Source organism: Leptopilina heterotoma, unplaced genomic scaffold (assembly GCF_015476425.1).
Source record: "Leptopilina heterotoma isolate Lh14 unplaced genomic scaffold, ASM1547642v1 Lhet_52, whole genome shotgun sequence".
NCBI classification, from domain to species: Eukaryota; Metazoa; Arthropoda; class Insecta; order Hymenoptera; family Figitidae; genus Leptopilina; species Leptopilina heterotoma.
Genome location: NW_025111114.1, coordinates 4,173,370 through 4,194,826, shown reverse-complemented (window position 1 = coordinate 4,194,826; position 21,457 = coordinate 4,173,370). Strand labels below are relative to the sequence as shown.

Genomic DNA, 21,457 nt, shown 5'->3' with positions numbered 1-21,457 from the left:
AAATAATAGAAAATAAAAATCTGATCTAATTTTTTAATCCAATTTTTTTGCATCTAGTTTCATATTATTAGCAATTAAATTAATACAATAATTATTGTAACGAAATGTAAATAAATTTTCAAATTTTGCTTTTTTTTCTTTACAGATTGGCCGAGTATTTGGGCTGGGAAAGTAGTGAATTAATTGGACAGTCTGCTTTTGATTTTTATCACGCTCAGGACAATGGGTCTCTTAATAAATCTTTTAAATCTTGTAAGCAATTTTTTAATTTAATATTCAAATATTAATAATATTCGTTTTGCCTAATATTACCTAATATTAGGTATTAAAAATACTCTTTTATTTTAATTTTTTTTTTTAATTGAAAATTAGGCTCATAATTGAAAAATATAAATTTATTTCAAAGTATATTAATTTATTTAATCAAATTATTCTTTTTTATTTCTTTTTTTTGCATAGAATCGATAAAGAATATTAATATTTTACGAGAGAAAATTAATAATTACGAATTTCCAATTCGAAATTTACTATAATTGTGAATTTCTAATTCAAAATTTACTAATTACGAATTTCCAATTCGAAATTTACTATAATTGGGAATTTCTAATTCAAAATTTACTAATTACGAATTTTCAATTCGAAAACTACGAAAATTTACTAATTACGAATTTTCAATTCGAAAACTGCGAAAATTTCCAATTTAAAATTTACTAATTACGAATTTTCTATTCGAAAGCTACAAAAATTTGCTAATTACGAATTTTCAATTCAAAAACTGCGAAAATTTCAAATTCAAAATTTACTAATTACGAATTTTCAATTCGAAAACTACGAAAATTTACTAATTACGAATTTTCAATTCGAAAACTACGAAAATTTACTAATTACGAATTTTCAATTCGACACCTACGAAAATTTACTAATTACGAATTTTCAATTCGAAAACTACGAAAATTTACTAATTACGAATTTTTAATTCGAAAACTACGAAAATTTACTAATTACGAATTTTCAATTCGAAAACTACGAAAATTGACTAATTACGAATTTTTAATTCGAAAACTACGAAAATTTACTAATTACGAATTTTCAATTCGAAAACTACGAAAATTTACTAATTACGAATTTTCAATTCGAAAACTACGAAAATTTCCAATTCAAAATTCACTAATTACGAATTTTCAATTCGAAAACTATGCAAAATTTACTAATTATGGATTTTTCCCCCTTTATTTTTTAGACTATTTACTATGTTAATTTTTTTTTGCTTATATATATTCTTTTCAATAATAATAATTTATGTTAATTTTCTATTTTCTTTCATTTTCTAATATTCAAATTTTATTATTTTCACTAAGTATTGAAATTTATTATTCAACAAGAGAAAAAAATAGTCATTGTGCTTATATAAAATGATATTTAACAGAAATGTTTTTCGATTGCGCTTGTAAAAAGAAAAAAATTTATGAAAAGAAAATGTTTTACAGAATATTGAAAAATTGTTAATTACATAAGAATCGGATAGAAGAAGAGGAGGATAAATTTTAGTAAATATTATCGATAAACGGTTACTTCTAATCATTTATCTGAATTGTATTTAAACAATTTTGAATTAATTTAAAAAATAATAGCGCGCTCGTTAAAAAACAAATTGCTATTTCTTATCTTTGTTGAATTATATTAAATAAAATAATATGTTTATTAATAAATATTACTAGTGTTATTGAGATGAATATTTTTATGATCCCCAAGTTTTGAACGTTCAAATGAACAAAATATTTTTTATTGAAGATATTTTTATAAATTACTAATCACAAAAAATTTAAAAACTGAAATATTTACGGTTAGAAACTCAGTTATTAATTTTTTGGATAGTGACGCAAAATAATTGCAATAAAAATTTAATTTGTAGAAGAAATAAATAAATTTCGTTCATTTGAACGTTCAGAACTTTAGGATCCTATATTTTTTTACTATTACTCATTATTGTTTATGTAATATTTTTATATATAATATATTTTTACTTATGATAACTGATATTTTGCTTACATCTTAAACTTTATAATTATTATTATTATTGTTACTGTTATTTTTATTAATAAAAATAAATAATTCTTATTAATAATAATAAATTTCGGTACAAATTTGTCAGTTTTTCTAAAGTTTTTTAATTAAATTGATCGTCTTATTTATTATTAATATTGTTACTGTTATTTTTATTATTATTCTTCTTTTCTTCTTCTTCTTCTTCCTCTTCATCTTCTTTTCTTATTATTCTTATATTTTTGTTTTTTATTTTGTTTTTTTAGTTTTTGTTTTTATTATTATTGTCAATATTTTTTTATTTTTCCATTTATAATTTCCTTTTTAAATTTCTATACTAATCTCTAAAAAAAAATGTTTCGTCGACATTTTTGTTTACCGATGAAAAATATGTTTTGAAAGGAATTTTCTATTTTTAGTATTCAGCAAAGGACAATGTGAAACGATGGCCTACAGATTTTTGGGGAAAAAAGGAGGATACGCATGGGTGATAACTCAAGCAACTCTTATTTATTGTTTAAAGCAACACAAGCCACTGTCTGTCGTCTGTGTCAACTACATTGTTAGGTAAGTAGACTTTTTTCCACCCTTTTTCTCTCTCACATTTTTTATTTCCCAATTCTGATGCAAAAATCCGTGACATTAATTTAATATTGAATTAAATTTGCAGACAATAATTTACAGATGAAACAAAAAAATATTTAAAAATAAATAAAGTAAAAAAATCGTAAAAATTTCTATACAAAGGGAAAAAAACAAAAATATTTTTTTTTTCAATAATTAAGGAATTAAAAAAGTAAATGGCTGTTCAGTAAATATAAAACAGAAATTTAAAGAAAGAAAAGGAAAAAAAGATATTTAACTAAAGAAAAAATATTAAATTTCATTTATTTTATTAATTAGGTAATTAATTATTTTGTTTAATTTTTTTAAATTTATCTTTATTCGTTAATTTTTTTTTATATTCTTGAAATTTAAGTTTTTAGTATAAAAAGAACAATGTTCGTTTATCAAATTTTTCTTGGAGCGTAGATATAAATTTTTTTTTTCATTCTTCATTTTTCCGTCTACTTTTAAATTATAATTTCACCCTCAACTTTGGGATATACACTTTTTTTTTTTGGTTTTATTAAAATTTATAGACGCGCACGCGTGAATAGACGAAACCGTGACCTCGTGACGTTGTTGAAGTTCACTCTGATCGATAGAGACCTCTCCCTCAGCCCCACTTATTTTTGCCCAGCGGAAACCCGCGTCGATCGAAGTTGATACCGAAAACGAAAGCGGAAACAAAAAGGAAAGTGTTCCACATCGCAAAATTCCTACGACGGGACCTTGATTTTCCAAATTCGCAAACTTCAATAACAGTAAAAATAATAATAATAATAAAAATAAAAATAATAATATTAAAAACAGTAATAATAAAAATAGAAATAATAAAAACAGTAATGGCAAAAATTTAATAATAAAAAAGAATAAAAAAAATTCTTTTCGATAGTAATTTGAAAATAGTCAAAATGAGAGGAGAAAAAAATCTTTTTGGTCAATTTTGAAGAATTGTTTTGAGAATTAAAGAAAGTAGGACTCGAGTGTATTGATTATGTTCCTGATGTGTAAATAATGTTTTTTTTTTGTCATTTTCAACCAGTTTTTTCTGATGAGACAATTCTTCTCGTGTTTCGCAGTGTAATTCCTGTTTTTTTCTGTCGTGAAACGAGAACAACATTGTATCTTCTAACACAAGAACAATGACACTCAGTTTATCTTACAAGTTTTAAATCCGATCGTAATATACCTGCGCCTTTTTTTTAAGTAACACTATATATTAAAAAAAGATTTTATTTCCTCGCATGTTTTATAGTAATTTATTTCTTCTAACCACAATTTACCTCGATATTCTTCTTTTTTTTTTGTTTCTAAAAAAGAAATCAAATTCGTAAAAATAGAATAGGAAAAAAATAGTATTATCTCAAGATAGCAAATATAGTTTTTATTTATTTTTTTTTTTTTTGTTCACTTGAGATAATTTATCAAGTTTTAAACAATGTAATCGCTCTCGTTAGAAGACAGAGATTAGGTAATAGAAAAATTCTAACTCGATGGCTAATTAGAAAAGAATATTGCTTTCCTGATAATTAAACTAATTTAAGATTCATTACATCTTAGAGGTGTTATGTTTTATTTCTGGCCTCGGTACCTCTGAACTTTATCAAATTGGAACGGAATTGTCTCTTTTCTTTTTAAAACCTCTCGGTAAATTTAAATTTAGTCTTAAATTTTTAAAATCTGCCCTAAATAATTTTCTTACTTTTTTTCGATTTTCAAAAAAAAATTCTTTTGGAACTTTAGAAATAAATAACTTTTTTTTAATTAAAAACTTGATAAATAAAATTCATAATTAAAAAATAAATATTTAAAAATAAATAATATTTAAAAAATTTCTTTTGGAACTTGAAAATAAATACATTTTTTTCTACTTGATAAATTATAATAAATCGGTAGTTAATTACTAAGAATAAATTGATAATAAAAAATTAATCGTAATAAATTAGAAGCAAATAAATTTCTATTTTTTCCTATAAATTAAAAATAAATGAAAAATAAAACTAGAATTCCTCTCCATAAATTAATAATAATAAATGAATGTAAATAAATAATTTAGAAGCAAATGAGAAATTTTTTCCTGTAAATTTTAAAAGTGAAAAAATAAAACTTAAAAAGTTGGAAAAATATTAGAAAGAATTCTTTCTTCCGTTAATAAAAATTTCTGTTCTTTGAATAATGTTTGCAGTTTTAAAATAATGTTGCTACTTTTATCAGTCAATAAATTTGTGTTTAAATTTTAAAGAGAGTATTAAGAGTGTTTAAGAGGACTAAGATAATATTATCATTGGTTATAAACGATATTTATCTCAAAGGGGATCAAAGTTCGAAAATCTTGACGTTCTAAAATATTAACATAATAAAAATATTTCCGCCGGGGTCAATAAATAAAAAAACCTCTTCGTTCATTCCCCCCTTCTCTTTTTCTATAAACTCTTAATTTTTTTTCTTTTTGCTTTTACCTAAATAAATAAATAATTAATTAACCAAAAATTTCCAATTTTTTCAAAAAATTGAAAAATTTCGACATTTTTCCAAAAATATTTTAACTATGGATTTAAATCTGAACTAAATAATAGAGAATAAAAAAAGAAATTTTTTTTATTATATTATAAACGAATGGGTAGGTGTGTTTACTACACTTTTGTTTACTCGTCATGCGAGGAAGCGTTGAAATAGAAAATGTCTTTTCATTAACACATCGCGCATAAACATTGGCAACTATTCAAAGAGTTACGTCAAGGAAAACGCGGAATCTTTGTGAATATTATTTTGTCACGTGAATTGACCGATCGAATAGTCATTCACATCTGTGTATTTTATTATAAAAAAAGAAATCAAAACGAAAATAATTATTTTTAGTTTAGAAAAAATAACACTAAAATACAAATATTTTTTTGTATATTATTAAATTCCATCAGGCGCCAAATAAAATAACACTATTAAATTTTATTTTTTGAAAAATAAAATTTTCTTTTATTAAAAAAATTCAGTATTCAATATTTTTTACGGATTTAATTTCGATATTTACGAAAATTAATTCAGATTATTATTAGGAACAATTATAGATTTATTATTTTTATTCAAAATTTCCAAAAATTCAGATTAATTTGCAATTAATTAATTTATTTGCAACAATTAATTATAGATTTAATTTTTTTTATTCGAGATTTACGAAAATTATTTACTTCAGATTATTATCATTGACAACAATTATTGTTACTATTGTTTTTATTATTCGAAAATATTTTGTTTTAGTAATAAAATAAATTTATTAAAATGTTAAAAAAAATAAAATTTAGATTTTTTGATCGATATTTACTTCAGACTGATTATAATTCGGTTGATTAGGACACATGACAGTTTATTGTTTTTTTACCCTATTGTTAAATTATCAAACTTGAATATTGACATTCTTTCCCCCTTGTACGTTTTATGACACGAATTATTAAAAATCGTGATACAGTTAATAAATAATATTTAATCGTTTTTCCAATAAACATTATTATTAAAAATAAATAGAAATTTCTATTCAAAAATTTTTTTTTTTTGTTAATAAAATAATTCTCTCTCTCTTAAAAAACAAAAATATTTTTACGATATTATTTCTTAGTAAATATTTTTATGACATTTTTTTTTTAATTAATATTTATTAATAATGTTTTTTTTTGATTGTTTTTAGTAGAGGCTATTTTCGATCAAATAAAATATGGTCGAGTGCGGAGTTTTCAGTTTTTACTATTGAGAATAATGAAGAATTTGTGATGTTGTGAAAATTTGAATATTTGCTAAGTAAGCATTATTTTGTCAGCACACGTAACGGAGAGAACTCGACACTTGAAAATTATGTTCTATTAATGTTCGGCCACGTGGTGATTATATTCTACATTCATATGTATATATATTGTTAGAGGGAAAAAATAGAATCCTAAGAGGGTGAGTTCAGGCAGGCCAGTCTATTTAAGGAACTCGAAACCCTTAGTTTTTCGAGAAAAACCTGCTCTTTTTCGCTTTCCTTTTTCAACCCCTCCCGCTGAGACTTTTTCTCACATATACACCAAAAATTCTCACTCATCTGGAAAGAATCATATTTCATGAAAAATTTATTTTCTACTTTTTCTTTTTCAAATTTTCGTTTCTTCTTTTGGAATTAATTTCTAATTTTTAAGCTTTGCATTCAAATTATATACAAAAAAAAAAAATAAAAATGACAAAAAATAAATAATTTAGTATTTATTTTTTGAAATTTCACTTTTAAGACTAATTAGAATTTATAATGCAAAGAGAAAAGAATATTTCAAAAGAATTAAAAAATATTCGAAATTCAATTATTTTCAATATCTAGTATTTTCATAAAATTTCGCAAAAGAATTCATTATTTCATAAAAATTCATTATTCATAAAAAAATTGATAAAAATCATCCAACATTTAATTAATTTCATAAATAATAAAATTTCCACAGGAATTCAATTAATTTAGAATAGCATTTTCAAAAGAATTGCAAAAAAATATTATTTAACAAAATACTTTCACTAATAAAAACATTTTTCATGGAAATTCAATTTTTTAAAGAAATTTTTTGATAAAATTCTAAGCAAGAATTCAATTATTTTCATAAATAATAAAACTTATCTAAGAATTTCAATTATTTTTAATACTATTTTAAATTAATTAATCGAAAAATTAAATTATTTTAACATATAAAGTTTTACACAAGAATTCAAATTATTTAAAATAAAATTTTCATAATATTTATTATATTTCGAAAAAATTAATTATTTAAAACAATGTTTATAAAATTCTTATAAAGAATTCAATTATTTTCAAAAATAACAAAATTTGTCACGGAAATTCAATTCTTTTTAAACATTTTAATGAAAATTTTCGTAATAATTCAATTATTTACATAAATAATAAAATTCTTCTCAAGAATTCAATTATATTTGAAAATTTTAATAAATCCTTCGAAACAATTCTATTATTTAATTATTTAAAAATATTAAATTAAAAACAATTTTTAAATTTAAATTTAAAAAAGTTTTTTTTTAAATCCTTTAGAAGAATTCAATTATTTACAAAAATATAAGAATTTTTCACAATAATTCAATTATATTTATAAATAATAAAATTCTCAGGAATTCAATTATTTTTGAAAATTTTAATAAAATTATTTGCAACTTGCTCAAAAAATGTAATTATTCTTAAAAATTTAATTTCAATTCCTTGAAGAAATTAATTATTTAAAAAAATGATTTTTTAAATTCTTTGGAAAAATTAAATTATTTACAAAAATATTAGAATTTTTCACAGGAATTCAATTATTTTCAAATATTTTAATAAAATTGTTCGAAAGAAAATAATTATTTTAAATACAATTTTAAACAAATTTTTTTGAAATAATTCAATTATTCTTTTAGATTTTATACAATAAAATTCTTTCCCAGAATTCAATTTTGTACATAAATAATTCTTCGAAAGAATTCAATTATGACGATAATTATCAAAATTATTTCCAAAAATTCAATTATTTTGCGGCATTTTAATAAAATTCTTTGAAAAATCCAATTATTTTCATAAATAACAATATTTATCACAAGAATTTAATTATTTTAAAAAGTAATGAATTTTTTCTTGGAAATTCAATTATTTTAAAAAATTCTAATAAAATCGTTCGGAAGAATTCAATTATTTTCATAAATAATAATATGCTTTTTAGGAATTCAATTATTTAAAAAAAAATGTAATAAAATTGTTCGAAACAATTTAATTATGTCGATAAATAACAAAATTATTCCCGAAAATTCAATTATTTTGAGGCATTTTAATAAAATTCTTTGCAAAATTCAATTATTTTCATAAATAACAATATTCATCAAAAGAATTGAAATATTTATAAAAGTAATAAATTTTTTCTTGGAAATTCAATTATTTAAAAAAAATTCTAATAAAATCGTTCGCAAGAATTCAATTATTTTCATAAATAATAAAATGCTTTTTAGGAATTCAATTATTTAAAAAAAAATTGAATAAAATAAATGCTACACAGACATTCAATTATTCTCAAAAATTTTAATAGAATTTTTTGTAAAATTTAATTATTTTTCCAAACAGAATTCAATTATTTGAAAATTGTTTTGTAAAAATCTTCTTACGAATTCAATTCTTTTCATGAATAATAAAAATTCCTCAGGAATTGAATTGTTTAAATTAGAATTTGTATAAAACTAGTCGAAAGAAATTAATTATTTAATAGTTTTTATAAAATTCTTCCCAAGAAGTAAATTATTTTTATAAATATTTAAATTCTTTCACGAATAATAAAATTCGTTGCAGGAATTCAATTTATTAGCAGGATAAGATAGAAGTAAATATTTTTTTTTTATGAAAATTAGGAAAAAGCCAGGAAAATAAAATATAGAATAGAATTTTTGTCAGTTTTGTGAAGTTTCTAAGACGAGTTTTTTTGGTCGTCAAGTTTAATTTTTCGATAGCTGCTTTTTTAGTGTACTTTTTTTTTAGTTTGAAAGCAAACGACAAATTTTCCTTTTTCGGGAATAAATTTTCTCTCCTAAATTAAAAATAATTGCTAATACATGTAAAATTTTTGGCGAAAGTTTGACTAATAAAATTTGATGCTTTTCAAGGGACTGTGAACATTGACTGCGACTTGATGAAGTAATGCTTTTTATTCAAATCACAAGACAGAAAGAAAAAAACACGGGAGGAGTATTATTCTATTCTAATGCAGATGCATCTATCTCTCTATGAAAATTCCGATTTGACCTTGATATCTCGACGCCAATGCAGATATTGCGCCAGCATCAATTCTTGAGGAGCAATTATCATTCGGAGATAACATCATTGGATCGAAGTATAGGAGCCGAGAGACTAGTTCTTCAATTACAACAATATTTTCAAGAGTCGATGAAAACAAACTTAAAATTCGCTGAGGGAAATTTATTGTAAATTTTCGGCAACAAAAAATTTATTTTTTGTTGCGAATTTTTCTAATGTTTATTCTGTTTTGGATGGGAGTTACGACATGACGCGCGTGCGACCTAAAGAGCACACCGAGCATGTGAGTCTGAGTGCTTAAAAGTTGAGTATGCGCCTGTGTGACACTCAAAGTCTCTCTCTCTCTCTCTTTTTTTTTCTCTCCCTCTGGCCTTCTCTATACCGAGCTTCAGAAGCTCAGAGAGAATTTTCAGTTGAACAGGCCAGTGTAAAAGTGCGTGCGTGAATAACGGATCCTCTTTTTTCCCTCCCTTGTTATCCTTCCCTTGATTATTTGTCGATTTCCTCCTCTGGAAAAAGCAAAAATTGTGAGAGAAGCAAAAAATTGTGTTCGCCAAAAAGAGAGACGGAGAGTTACCAAAGAATTTTTCCGATTTTTTTTAAAGTTGATGATCTAGTCTTGATCAGCTGATATCAGGCTTTAAAATTTTCTACTCGAAAACTGTTGGCGAAATTTTAGAAATGAGACGAAGAAAACTCTCTTGTGAAGGATGAACAAAAATCGAATTTTAATTTCAATTGAATTTATTTAATCAATTAATTTGGAGAAAAAAGTGTTTACGAATCAGAATTTTTTTCGATCAAAGAAAAATTGTTTACAAACAGTAATTGTAAAAACTTGAAACGTTTTTGAAAATTGGGACGAAAAATTAAGCAAGAAGAGTGAAGGGCTGAATTAAAAAATAAATTACTAAAATGAAAAATTACTTGTAAGACGAAAAAAAAATTGTTTTAGAAAAACTCGTATCAAAAAAGGACGATAAAGTATTATAAAGACTAAGAAAAGTTGAATTTTTGTCTGCAGAAAAAATTGATTATAAAAAAGTGGAAAAATTAATCAAACCGAAGTGAATTAGTAAGAAATAAATTTCCTGAGGGAAAGAACCAAAGATTTATTCAGAAACAAAGGAGGAAACTAGCAGTGAAATTCATTAACAAACCCAAAGACAGTTTCTCCAAAATTAAATAAAAAAAAAATCTATTTTAACAATTGAATAATTTTATGTTCTGAAAAATCGATCGAAATCCAACGAAGAGTGATCTATAATCCAAAATCACTGCTGTAAAAATAAAATTTGCAAATAAATAGAACAAAAATTATTTTTAACACAAGTGGAAAAAATCAAATCGAAGAAAAGATTTAAATTGAAAGGGAAAAGAAAAAGTGATAAACGAAAATTTTCGATTGAGAGCTCGAGAGAGAATTCAAGGCCGGTAAATTGTGTCTATGCGAGGTGATCGAACGAGACACACAATCAAAAGAATTGTCCACTTCTGATTGGATGAGATCCCCGTTACATATTATTAAATCGTAACGCAGAGAATTGTGACATCAATTTACGCATTGTGACTCTCCAAGAGACAATATATAAATATAAGTTGTGATTATGTAAGTTAAATTCAACTAACAAGAGGGATGAGAAGAGAAAAAGAAAGAAATTGAAGACAAGTGCGAGAAAAAAAAAAACAGGGAGACGAAGATACAAGTGTGAAAGGAAAATTCTAATTCAAACCAGATTCAACTAAATTTTTTCATTTTCCATTATCTATAATAATTGTTGTGAGAACAAATAATACATTTTATACATTTGTGGCGGGAAGAGTAAAACCTTTTCAAAGTTTGTGTGTGTGGGACGCATCAGGGACAATATTTGGAGGCAAAATTTTTTCATCTCCCGTGATCTGAATTTATATACTATACTCTTTTTGTTTGAGAAGAGAAGACGTATATTGAGTATAGATATTTTTAAATTCAGCCTGCAGAGCCAACGGGGACAACGATCGGCAAAAATCATCGCAAAATAAATAAATAAATAGAAAAAAATGAAAGAGGGAATCGAATGGCCACACGGTAATTGACAAATTTTTCAATTTTAAATGCGGAGCAATTAGGAGAGAGAGAGAGAGAAAAAAATGTTAAAGCAAATTTCTACCAAAATTTACCAAATTTAGAAAAAATTTTCGTTTTATAACTTAGCGGATTTTTTTTTTATTAAATCGAATTTTAATTGTAAATTTCTACTTATAATGTAATTTTTTATTTTTATATTTTAACCCGAATGTTTATTTTCTGAAATATTGATATTTATTTTGGCAAAATATTCAATTAAGAAAAGAATATATTTAGCGAAATATTTATTCAGTCAGAAAAAATATTTTGCAAATTATTCAATTAAGAAAAGAATATTTATCGAAATATTTATTCAGTCAGAAAAAATATTTTGCAAATTATTCAATTAAGAAAAGAATATATTTAGCGAAATATTTATACAGTCAGAAATTTTTTTTGCAAATTATCCAATTAAGAAAAGAATATATTTAGCGAAATATTTATTCAGTCAGAAAAAATATTTTGCAAATTATTCAAATAAAAAAAGAATATTTAGTGAAATATTTATTTAGTCAGAAAAAATATTTTGCAAATTATTCAGTTAGGAAAAGAATATTTAGCGAAATATTTATTCAGTCAAAAAATTATTCGGCAAAATATTCAACTGAGAAAAAATTTACTTTGCAAATTTATTCATTAGAGAAAGGAATAATGTTTAGCAAAATATTTATTCGCAGTCAATAAATTATTTTGTCAAAATATTCAATTGAGAAAAAAAGATTTATTGAAATATTTATTTAGTGAACATTTTGCAAAATATTCAATTGAGAAAGGAATATATTTAGAGAATATTCAGTCATTATTCAATTTAAGAAAATATATTTAGTAAAATATTTATTATATTCTCAGTTAATAAATTATTGTGAAAAATATTTAACTTATCAAATGCTTAAGAGAAAAAATTCTAAGTTAAGGAAAATTCTCTTTTAGAAAATTTAATTCAAAAATAAAAATTTAATTTAAAAATTAAAAAAAAAAATTAATTTAAAAATTTAATTCAAAATTATTACAAAGATATCATTAAATTTCAAAGAACAAAAAAATAGACTCAATGGAAATATTACCGAGTTCGATTAAATGGAAAAAGTGAATAAGTGATTAGCAAATTTTTGGAAAAATATTTTCCGCTTTTTTTCGAAACTTATTTTTCTTATTCTTTTATTATCCAAATGGATTCAATTAATCCGGGATTCTGAAAATGTTGGGAAAAGATCAGAGAATATGATAGGGAGTATTTTATTTTTTTATTGACGTCGGAAGGAAAAGTTAGAGATAAGAAAAATAAAAGGAAGAAAGAAAAAAAAACTATTTAGATTTGAAGATTTGTTTTGTACGCTTATAATTTTTATTCGAGGAATTGTAATGTGTGGATTATAAATTATATCGAGATATATATGTGAAAGGTGTGGGAGGGGAGAGAAAGAAGGGAGTTCGCTTAAGCTCTGATAACCGGTGTTAAATAATACAAGAAACTCATCCTCTCCACGTGTAGTTTACATGAACGTTAGAACTGTTGACCGAGAGTTAAAAAAAAATTCACGTAGTAGAGTATTTTTTTTCGTTTTATTTACTCAAAAATTTATTTTATTTATTTTCTTTATTTATTTGCTCTGTTTATTCGTTTTTTTATTTATTCCCTTATTATTTGTTTATTAGAAATTATTAGAATTTATTATTTATTATTAGATATTATTAATTATTACTTTATTATTTATTTATTATTTATTAACTATATTAATCTCTGTGGTTTTTCATTCGTTCTGTTCGCAGTATGAAGTTGGTTGTTAGTTACTTTTTTGTTTCCCAACTTTTTTAATTATTTTCTTTTTCAATATTTTTTATTATTTCCATTAAAATTAATGTATTGAAAATCATTGAATTCTTGCAAAAAATTTCAGAATAATTCAATTCCTTCAAAAAATTTTATTATTCAGTAATTAAATTCTCGCAAAGAATTATTAAATTAAAATTAAAAAAATGTTTAAAACCCTAATTAAATTTCTTTGAAGAATTATTTTAAATTTTTTTTTTTTTTTTTTTTTTTTTTTTGAATAATTGAATTTCTTTAATAATTTTAATTGGAATTTTTTAAAGTGATTAAAATTTATTAACAATTTCTTTCAAGGAATTTCATTAAAATAATTGGAAAACAATTAAAGTAATTGAATTCTAACAAAAAATTCCTTTATTTATTGAGTATAATCAATTTACAATTAAACTTTTATTAAAATTATTCATTGAAAATTAAATTCTTTTATATAATTTTATTAGAATTTTTCTAAATAATTACATTTTTTTGGAGAATCTCTATAAAATCTTTTATAAAAAAAATGTAATTTTTCTAAAATAATTTTAAATGAAAATTTTCAAAATAAATGAATTAAAGAAACAATTTTTTTCAACTTTTTAAAATTATTGTGTCAGGTAATAATTATAATTAAATATTTGATCATTCACAAGTTTACTAAAACTGTATTTTGAAAATAACTGAATTCCTGAGAAGAATTTTATTAATTTTCGAAAGTAATTGAGTTATTTGAATGAATTTTATTAAAAATTTTAAAAAATTGAATTGTTTTGAAGGATTTATTGAAATTGTAAAAAATAATTCTATTTCTTTCGAGAAATATTATAAAAGTTTTTAAAAAAATTGAATTCATTCATGAAATTATATTAAAATTTTATTAAAAAATATTGCGAACTTTTGCAAAAAAAAATTACTTTAAAATTTTAGAAAAAAATTTGATTATTTCGAAAAATTGTATGAAAACATAAAACAATTCATTTTTCTTTTTCAATATTTTTATAATTTTAAAATTAATGTATTCAAAATCATTGAATTCTTGCAAATATTTTAGAATAATTTTACAGATTTTAGAAAAATAATTGAATTTTGAGCAAATAATTTAATTCTTACGAATAATTTTACTAATTTTAGAAAATAATTGAAATATTTCGAAAAAATTTCTATAATTATTTATTTATTCATTTTTTTATTTTTACAATTAATTGAATTTCTGTGAAGATTTTACTAATTTTTTTATTCAAGAATTCAATTACATTTTCACAAATATAATAAATTTCCTGGAAAGAATTCAATTATTTTCAACAATTAATAAAATTCCTCACAAAAATACAATTATTTTCTAAAATTAATAAAATTCTTCACAGGAATTCAATTATTTTCAAATATTAATAAAATTCTTTCCAGGAATTCAATAAACTTTGAAAATCAATAAAATTATTTACGTAAATTTAATTATTTTCAAATATTAATAAAATTCTTTAAAGGAATAGGGTCATTTGGGGTAATAATGTAAACGGAATATCTATTTTTCACAAAAAACGTTAGTTTTTTTTTGTTAAAAGGTAAAACGGACGGATTTCTTTTGCATGAACTTGTTACTTTACTTCCCTAGAAAAATTTTATGAGGTACAAAAAAATATTGATGCACCTGAATCGCCTAAAACTGAATGTTTACATTTACCCCGAGATGTTGAAATTTTCCTAAAATTCGGGGCAAATGTAAACACCTCTGTAGTTAAGCGAGGTTTAAGAAACAAGTTATTTCAAGCATACACTGTAAAAAAAATTTTGGAAATTTTCCCAAAAAAATTGAGGAAGCAAATTCACATAAAAAGTATAAAAATTTCCCACAATTTGGAAAAATTCCTTTAAAGATTTAGGAAAATTCCTAAAAATTTGTAAATATTCCTTAAAACGTTTAGAAAAATCCCTTTCCCAACAGAATTTAGAAAAATTTCAATTCGTATCGAAAAATTTCCAAACACTCAGAAAAATTACCATTTTTTTGGGAAAAAATTTTTTCTAAACACGTTTTAGGAAAATTCCCATGCAAAAGTTTGGAAAAATTTCCGAAATTTTTTACAGTGTACTACTGTCTTAAGGGATGGAAAAACTGAAAACAAATTATTCGTAGACGTATAGTAAATCAACCAGTTGACTGATAATGTATCTTATAAAAAACAATCAACCATTACGAAATTAGTAATGTAAAAACTTGAATAACTTAAACAAATTTTAATAGATTTTCATTCAACTTGGTAAAAAGTTTTTTTTATTTTTCTGAATAAGAATTCGAGTTTTCGAATTCTCGGGGTAAATGTAAACACTTAATTATTTATTAATTAAATTGACGAAAATCAAAAATCAAAGTCAATTTTTGATAGGGCATTAATAAGGAAGAATTACATATTTTTGTTAGATTTTTTAATTTATTTTTATGTTATCTTTTAATGCAAAAACGATTAAAAATCAAAGTTTTACTGTTTCAGTTTTTTTTTTCTCGCATTTGCATAAAAATAAATTAAAAAATCAAACTAAAATTTGTAATTCTTCCTTATTAATGCCTTAACAAAAATTGACTTTGATTTTCGTCAATTCAGTTAATAAATAATTAAGAGTTTACATTTAATTGAATAAATTACTATTTAAATGTATTTGAAACATTATGATGTCATAATAATTAAAATTCATTTAAAAAAATAAAATTTTAATTATTTTAAATAAAACGTTGAAATAAAAATGCACGCGCGCTCGCGCGCGTCCTTTTTTGCTATTATTCCATATAAAATGTCAAATTCGACCCCGTTGCGTTAGTTAAATATTTTGTCACCAGATGGTGTATCGCAGTTCTGCGGTTCCTTATAGCTTTTCAAAAATTAAATTATTCAAAAAAAATTCAATTTTAAATCTGTAAAGTTCATTTATTGTTAAAAATATAAATAATTAAAAAAGTGTATTATTCAACAATGCATTTAGAACATGCACGCGCGCTTGCGCGCGTATCTTATGCTAGTTTATTTTATTTTTTATTCTTTTTTGATTATTTATTCGTTTTTGATTTTTGTATCTATTTTATTTATTTCGTCCATTTTATTTATTTTATCAATTTTAGTTATTTCGTCAACGTATTTATTGATTTTGTTTTATTTATTTAATTTTCTATTTATTTATTCTATTTATTTATTTTTTTATTTATTTCGTCTATATTATTCATTTCTTCAATATTATTTATTTCGCCAATTTTATTTCCTCCGTCAATTTATCAATTTTACGATACTTCACCAATTTTATTTAATTATTTGATTTACTAAATTTTTGTATTATTTCCTTTATCCATATTTACTTTATTCATTGCGATCAATCTTTATTTTATTTACCATATTTTCGGTCTAATTAATTTATTTTCTCATTCAATTTTGAATATTTTGCTTTATTAATTGAAGTGTAAAAATTTTTGCAAAAGGATTTTGAATTCTATTATTATATTTTACAATTTTGAAAACAAAGTTAAATTATGTAATTCATATTATTAATAAAAAAACAGTTTTAAATTTTATTATTCGAAAACTTAACTCGACTTGAAAATTGCCAGGTCATGAAAATTTTTTTTTTTTCTTTTGTTTCAAACTACTCTTCGAGTCATTATTATAAATTGTTGTAAGTCTTTGAATAATTGCGTTTGAATTTAAATTTTACGAAAATTGCCTTCGAGAGATGATGGAAAAAAAATTACGTTTCCTTTGTTGTTATATTCTCGGCAAGTGGAATCTCGCAAAATTTGATTTATTCGAATTTCCAGACATAACTTATCGTTAATTCTATTTTCTATTTTTTTTAAACAAGAGATTGTTTTATACAAATCAACGCGTTGAATTTTCACGGAAGGAAAACTTTTTCTTTTTGAATTTAGAAAAAAAAAATTTTTCGACTGCTTTTTTTGTCTTTTCTCGAATTCAGAAAATAATTGCAACAAATTTTCGGTTCCTTTTTTTTTGAATTTAGAAAAAATAGTTTTTTCTGCTTTTGACCGAAGAAAATTTTCTTTGCCTTCTTTTTTCGAAGTAGGGAAAAATAATTTAGAATTTGGAAAAAATTTTTTTTTTTCTTTCGAAATAATTTCCGATTGCTTTAAAAAAAAATTTAATTTACTTTCTCTTTTTCATTTCGGAAAAAATAATGTCCGACTGCTTCAGAATGGAGAAAATTTTCTTTTTGAATTCGAAAGAATTCTGTAGAATTTAGAAAAAATATTTTGAAGTTAAAAAAATATTTTTTTCGAAATAGAAAAATAATTTCATTAGAATTGTTGGAAAATAATTTTTTTTTACATTTTAGAAAAAATAATTTCAATGAAATTTTGACTATAGCGAATATTTTGACGATAAAGAAAAGAAATTAGAAAATAAAAGCGAAAGAGAGAGAGAGAATTATTAAATTGTGGATTTGTAATAACAATTGTCGTTTATATGACGCTTGTTATCAAACTTGCGCATATGCTTATCATGGAAAATGAAAATAATGGAAGAAGGTCGATATTGTGCTCCATTGAAAATTGGCAAACGTTCGTTAATTGCTTTAGAAATACAGTCGCGTTGCTTTTACATAAGAACTCGCGCGCTTCATTTTGTATTAAACTTCTCTGTCTATTGCTCTCGCAATCGATTGTAACCATACAGAAAATAAACGATCGGCCTCGTCATAATCAGTACATATATTTTCAAGCTCATCATCATCATCAGATTACGTAAAAAATTCGCCCTTAATTCGTGGCAAAAAACAAAAAAAAAAAAAATTATTTTCCACTCTTTTTTCAATATTTTTTCCATTTCCATCGAAATTAGGTTTCAAAAAATATTTCTTGTGAGGATAATTTTCAAAAATGATAATTTTTCCATAGAATTTTTTTTATTCAGTGGGAGAATTTCAAGAAGAAAAAAATTCCATTTTCGAGAATTTTCTCAAACTTGATTATTTTTTTCCATTGAATATTTTTTATTCTGTGCAAAAATTTCGAGAAGAAAAAAATTCCACTTTCGAAAATATTCGATAATTTTCAAACTCGCTAATTTTTCCGTATAGAATATTTTTTATTCAGTGGAAGAATTTCGAAAAAAAAAATTCCACTTTCGAGAATTTTCTCAAACTTGATTATTTTTTTCCCTAGAATATTTTTCATTCAGTGTAAGAATTTCGAACAGAAAAAAAATACCACCTTTCGAGAACAGACGGAAAGAGAGTTTTCCGATTTTGAAAAAGGGGGAAGAAGACGATCAATAAAAATAAAGTTTTCGATTTAGGAAACTATGGAAAAATTACGCCCTGCGTTCTACGAATGTAATTCAGAGAGCGTATAATATTCCCCTCGGGGTAAAGGAGTCACGTAAAAATTTTCTTATCCCCTGAAACGACGATATTCGTTCTAGGTTTCATCAAACTTGATCCTTTTTCTTTTTTGTCGGAGAAATAAATAAAATGACAATTCTCGTCGATTGTAAATTTTAACGATATGTTGAAATTGTGTCTGATTTTATCTTCGCATTTTTTTTTCTTTTTCTTTCCGTTTTTTTTTTTTTTTTGTTATTGTTGGTAAAAAATAAATTAAATTTCACACATAGGCATTTAAATAGTTTCGATAAACTCATATCTCTCCATTCTTGACCCCTTATGTTATATTTGGATTCTTCGATTTGATGAAAACGATTCTGCTTCTAATTTATTTTTACAATATTTTATTTTATAAATATTTTCCTTTTTTTTTTTGGTTACAAAATTTTTGTCGTATTTCAACATATTTAGTGAAGTTTTCATTTAACACATTATATTTTCGTGTTTCAAAATTATTTTCTGATGGAAAAGAGAAAAAATTTTGTCAGCCAGTCAGGAAAATTTTTTTTGTTTTGAAAATTATTTCAGTGAAGGGGAAAAAAAATTTTTAGTTCTCGGGAAAATTATTTTAGTCAAAGGCAAAAAAAAAATGTTTCCCTAAATATATTTTCTCTTTCAAAATTTATTTATTTGCAAATTTGGAAAATTGTTTTCATTTTCAAAATTAGTTTAGTTTCCCTAAATATATTTTCTCTTTCAAAATTTATTTATTTGCAAATTTGGAAAATTATTTTAGTTTTCACACAAAAATTATTTTATTCAGAAAGAAAAAAATGTTTCCTAAATATATTTTCTCTTTCAAAATTTATTTATTTATTTGCTAATTTAGAAAATTATTTTAGTTTTCACACAAAAATTATTTTAGTCAGAAAGAAAAAAATGTTTCCTAAATATTTTCTATTTCAAAATTTATTTATTTGCAAATTTGGAAATTTATTTTAGTTTTAACACAAAAATTATTTTAGCCGAAAAAATTTTCGAATAATAACTTGATGAGGGAAATTTTGATGAAATAATATTAAAATTAAAAATTAAATTAAAAATTAAAATAAAAATTAAATTAAAAATTATTATTATTATTAAAATTTATAATAAATTTATTTATATTTCCTTTTATTTTTCTTTCCGCTGTTGTTTTTCAAACGTCAATTTTATTTTGAAATTAAAGTCATTTTTTCGTCAGTTGTTAAAGAAGTTAAGTGGACTAATAAAATAAGTAGATTGTTTAATTAAGACGAATCGTTAAGAGCCGAATCCACCAAATGTTGACAGATAATAAATCTCTTGATTCAATAATATAAGTAGAGGAAGTCTTTGATTCGAGTCTGTTTCTTTTTCTCACAATACAAGAAAACAAAATATTTTTTTTCCCTTTTAACATTTTTTATGAAATTATTAAAGAATGAAAATTGGGAATTTCAGAAGAATTCGATGATAAGGAGAGAAGAAAAACTGACCCACGTGGTTTTTTTTCGGTTACGCAAGGAGCCCGGCTGTTGGCCGTCATTCTATTTTTAACGAATACCGATACATATTTAACCTGCTCAACCCTCATCAGTGACTGTATAATAGTTGACACAAACATGTTCAATGTGCTTCAAAAATCAAGAGGGAGATAAATAGAGAGAGAGAGAGAGAAAAAAAGAGAGATTAACAAAATTGCATTAACTGTCGCATTCTTCCCCCCAAATAAATTCTTATCAGCTCAATTTTTTATGACCTCATTTCGACAATTATAGACTTTAATTTTTTTTTTGAGATTTTTAATTGTCTCATTTAATCTAATAATAGAAACAGTAATAATAATAGAAGAATAATAACAATAATAGTATTAAAAAATAATTTTTTATTTTTTTACTTTTAAAATTCATAAGTAGAAAATACTGCAAGATAATAATAACAAAAGACTAATAATTATTATTCTTTTATTATTTTCATTCAAATTAAAAAATTTTTTTTTAAAATATTTAATATTTATAAAGTAATTAAAAATAAATTATAAATAAAATTATATTTAAAAATTTATAAAGTAAATTTTTGAATATGATTATTAATAATAATTATTAATTCCAGTGAAATAATTATTATTTGCTAAGAAGTGAAATAATAATTTTTCCTAATTATTTTTTCTACAGTAAAATAATAAAATTTTAATAAATATTTCAGGTAATTAAAGAGATGACATATATTATTAACGAAAAAATGAGAATGTAATAATAAAAAGTATTAGTAAATAATAATTATTAATTCAAGTAAAATAATCATTATTTGCTAAAGAGTAAAATAATAATTTTTCATAAATATTTATTTATTTTTCTTTAGTAAAATAATAAATTTTAATAAATATTTCATGTAATTAAATAGAAGAAACAATATTAGTAAAAAAATAATAAAAAGTAATGGTATAATAATAATTATTAATTCAAGTAGAATAATTATTGTCTGTTAAAGAGGAAAATAATAATCTTTCATAATTATTTTTTCTGTAGTAAAATAATAAAATTTCATAGATATTGCAGATTATTAAATATAGAAGAACTATGAAAAAAGAAATAAAAAGTAATATTAAAAAAAAGAAAAAAATAATAATATTAAAAAAATTACTTTCTAAATATTATTAATAAAAAAAGTTATAAAAATAATAATAATAAAGGAATTTTAATTATATCTTCGAAATAATAGAAAATTTATTAAAAATTTTTTTTTTTGTTAT

General features: G+C 22.5%; 1 protein-coding gene across 3 annotated transcripts in view; it reads left to right on the top strand.

Moving 5' to 3' along the window:
• LOC122508124 (protein similar-like) overlaps window positions 1-21,457 on the top strand; it is a 52,661-nt gene that overhangs the window by 12,353 nt on the left and 18,851 nt on the right. For all 3 annotated transcript variants that reach the window (XM_043621255.1, XM_043621256.1, XM_043621254.1), the window contains exons 6-7: window positions 146-252; window positions 2,463-2,610. In XM_043621255.1, coding sequence (XP_043477190.1) covers window positions 146-252; window positions 2,463-2,610 — 255 coding nt within the window. The remainder of the gene's footprint in view (window positions 1-145; window positions 253-2,462; window positions 2,611-21,457) is intronic.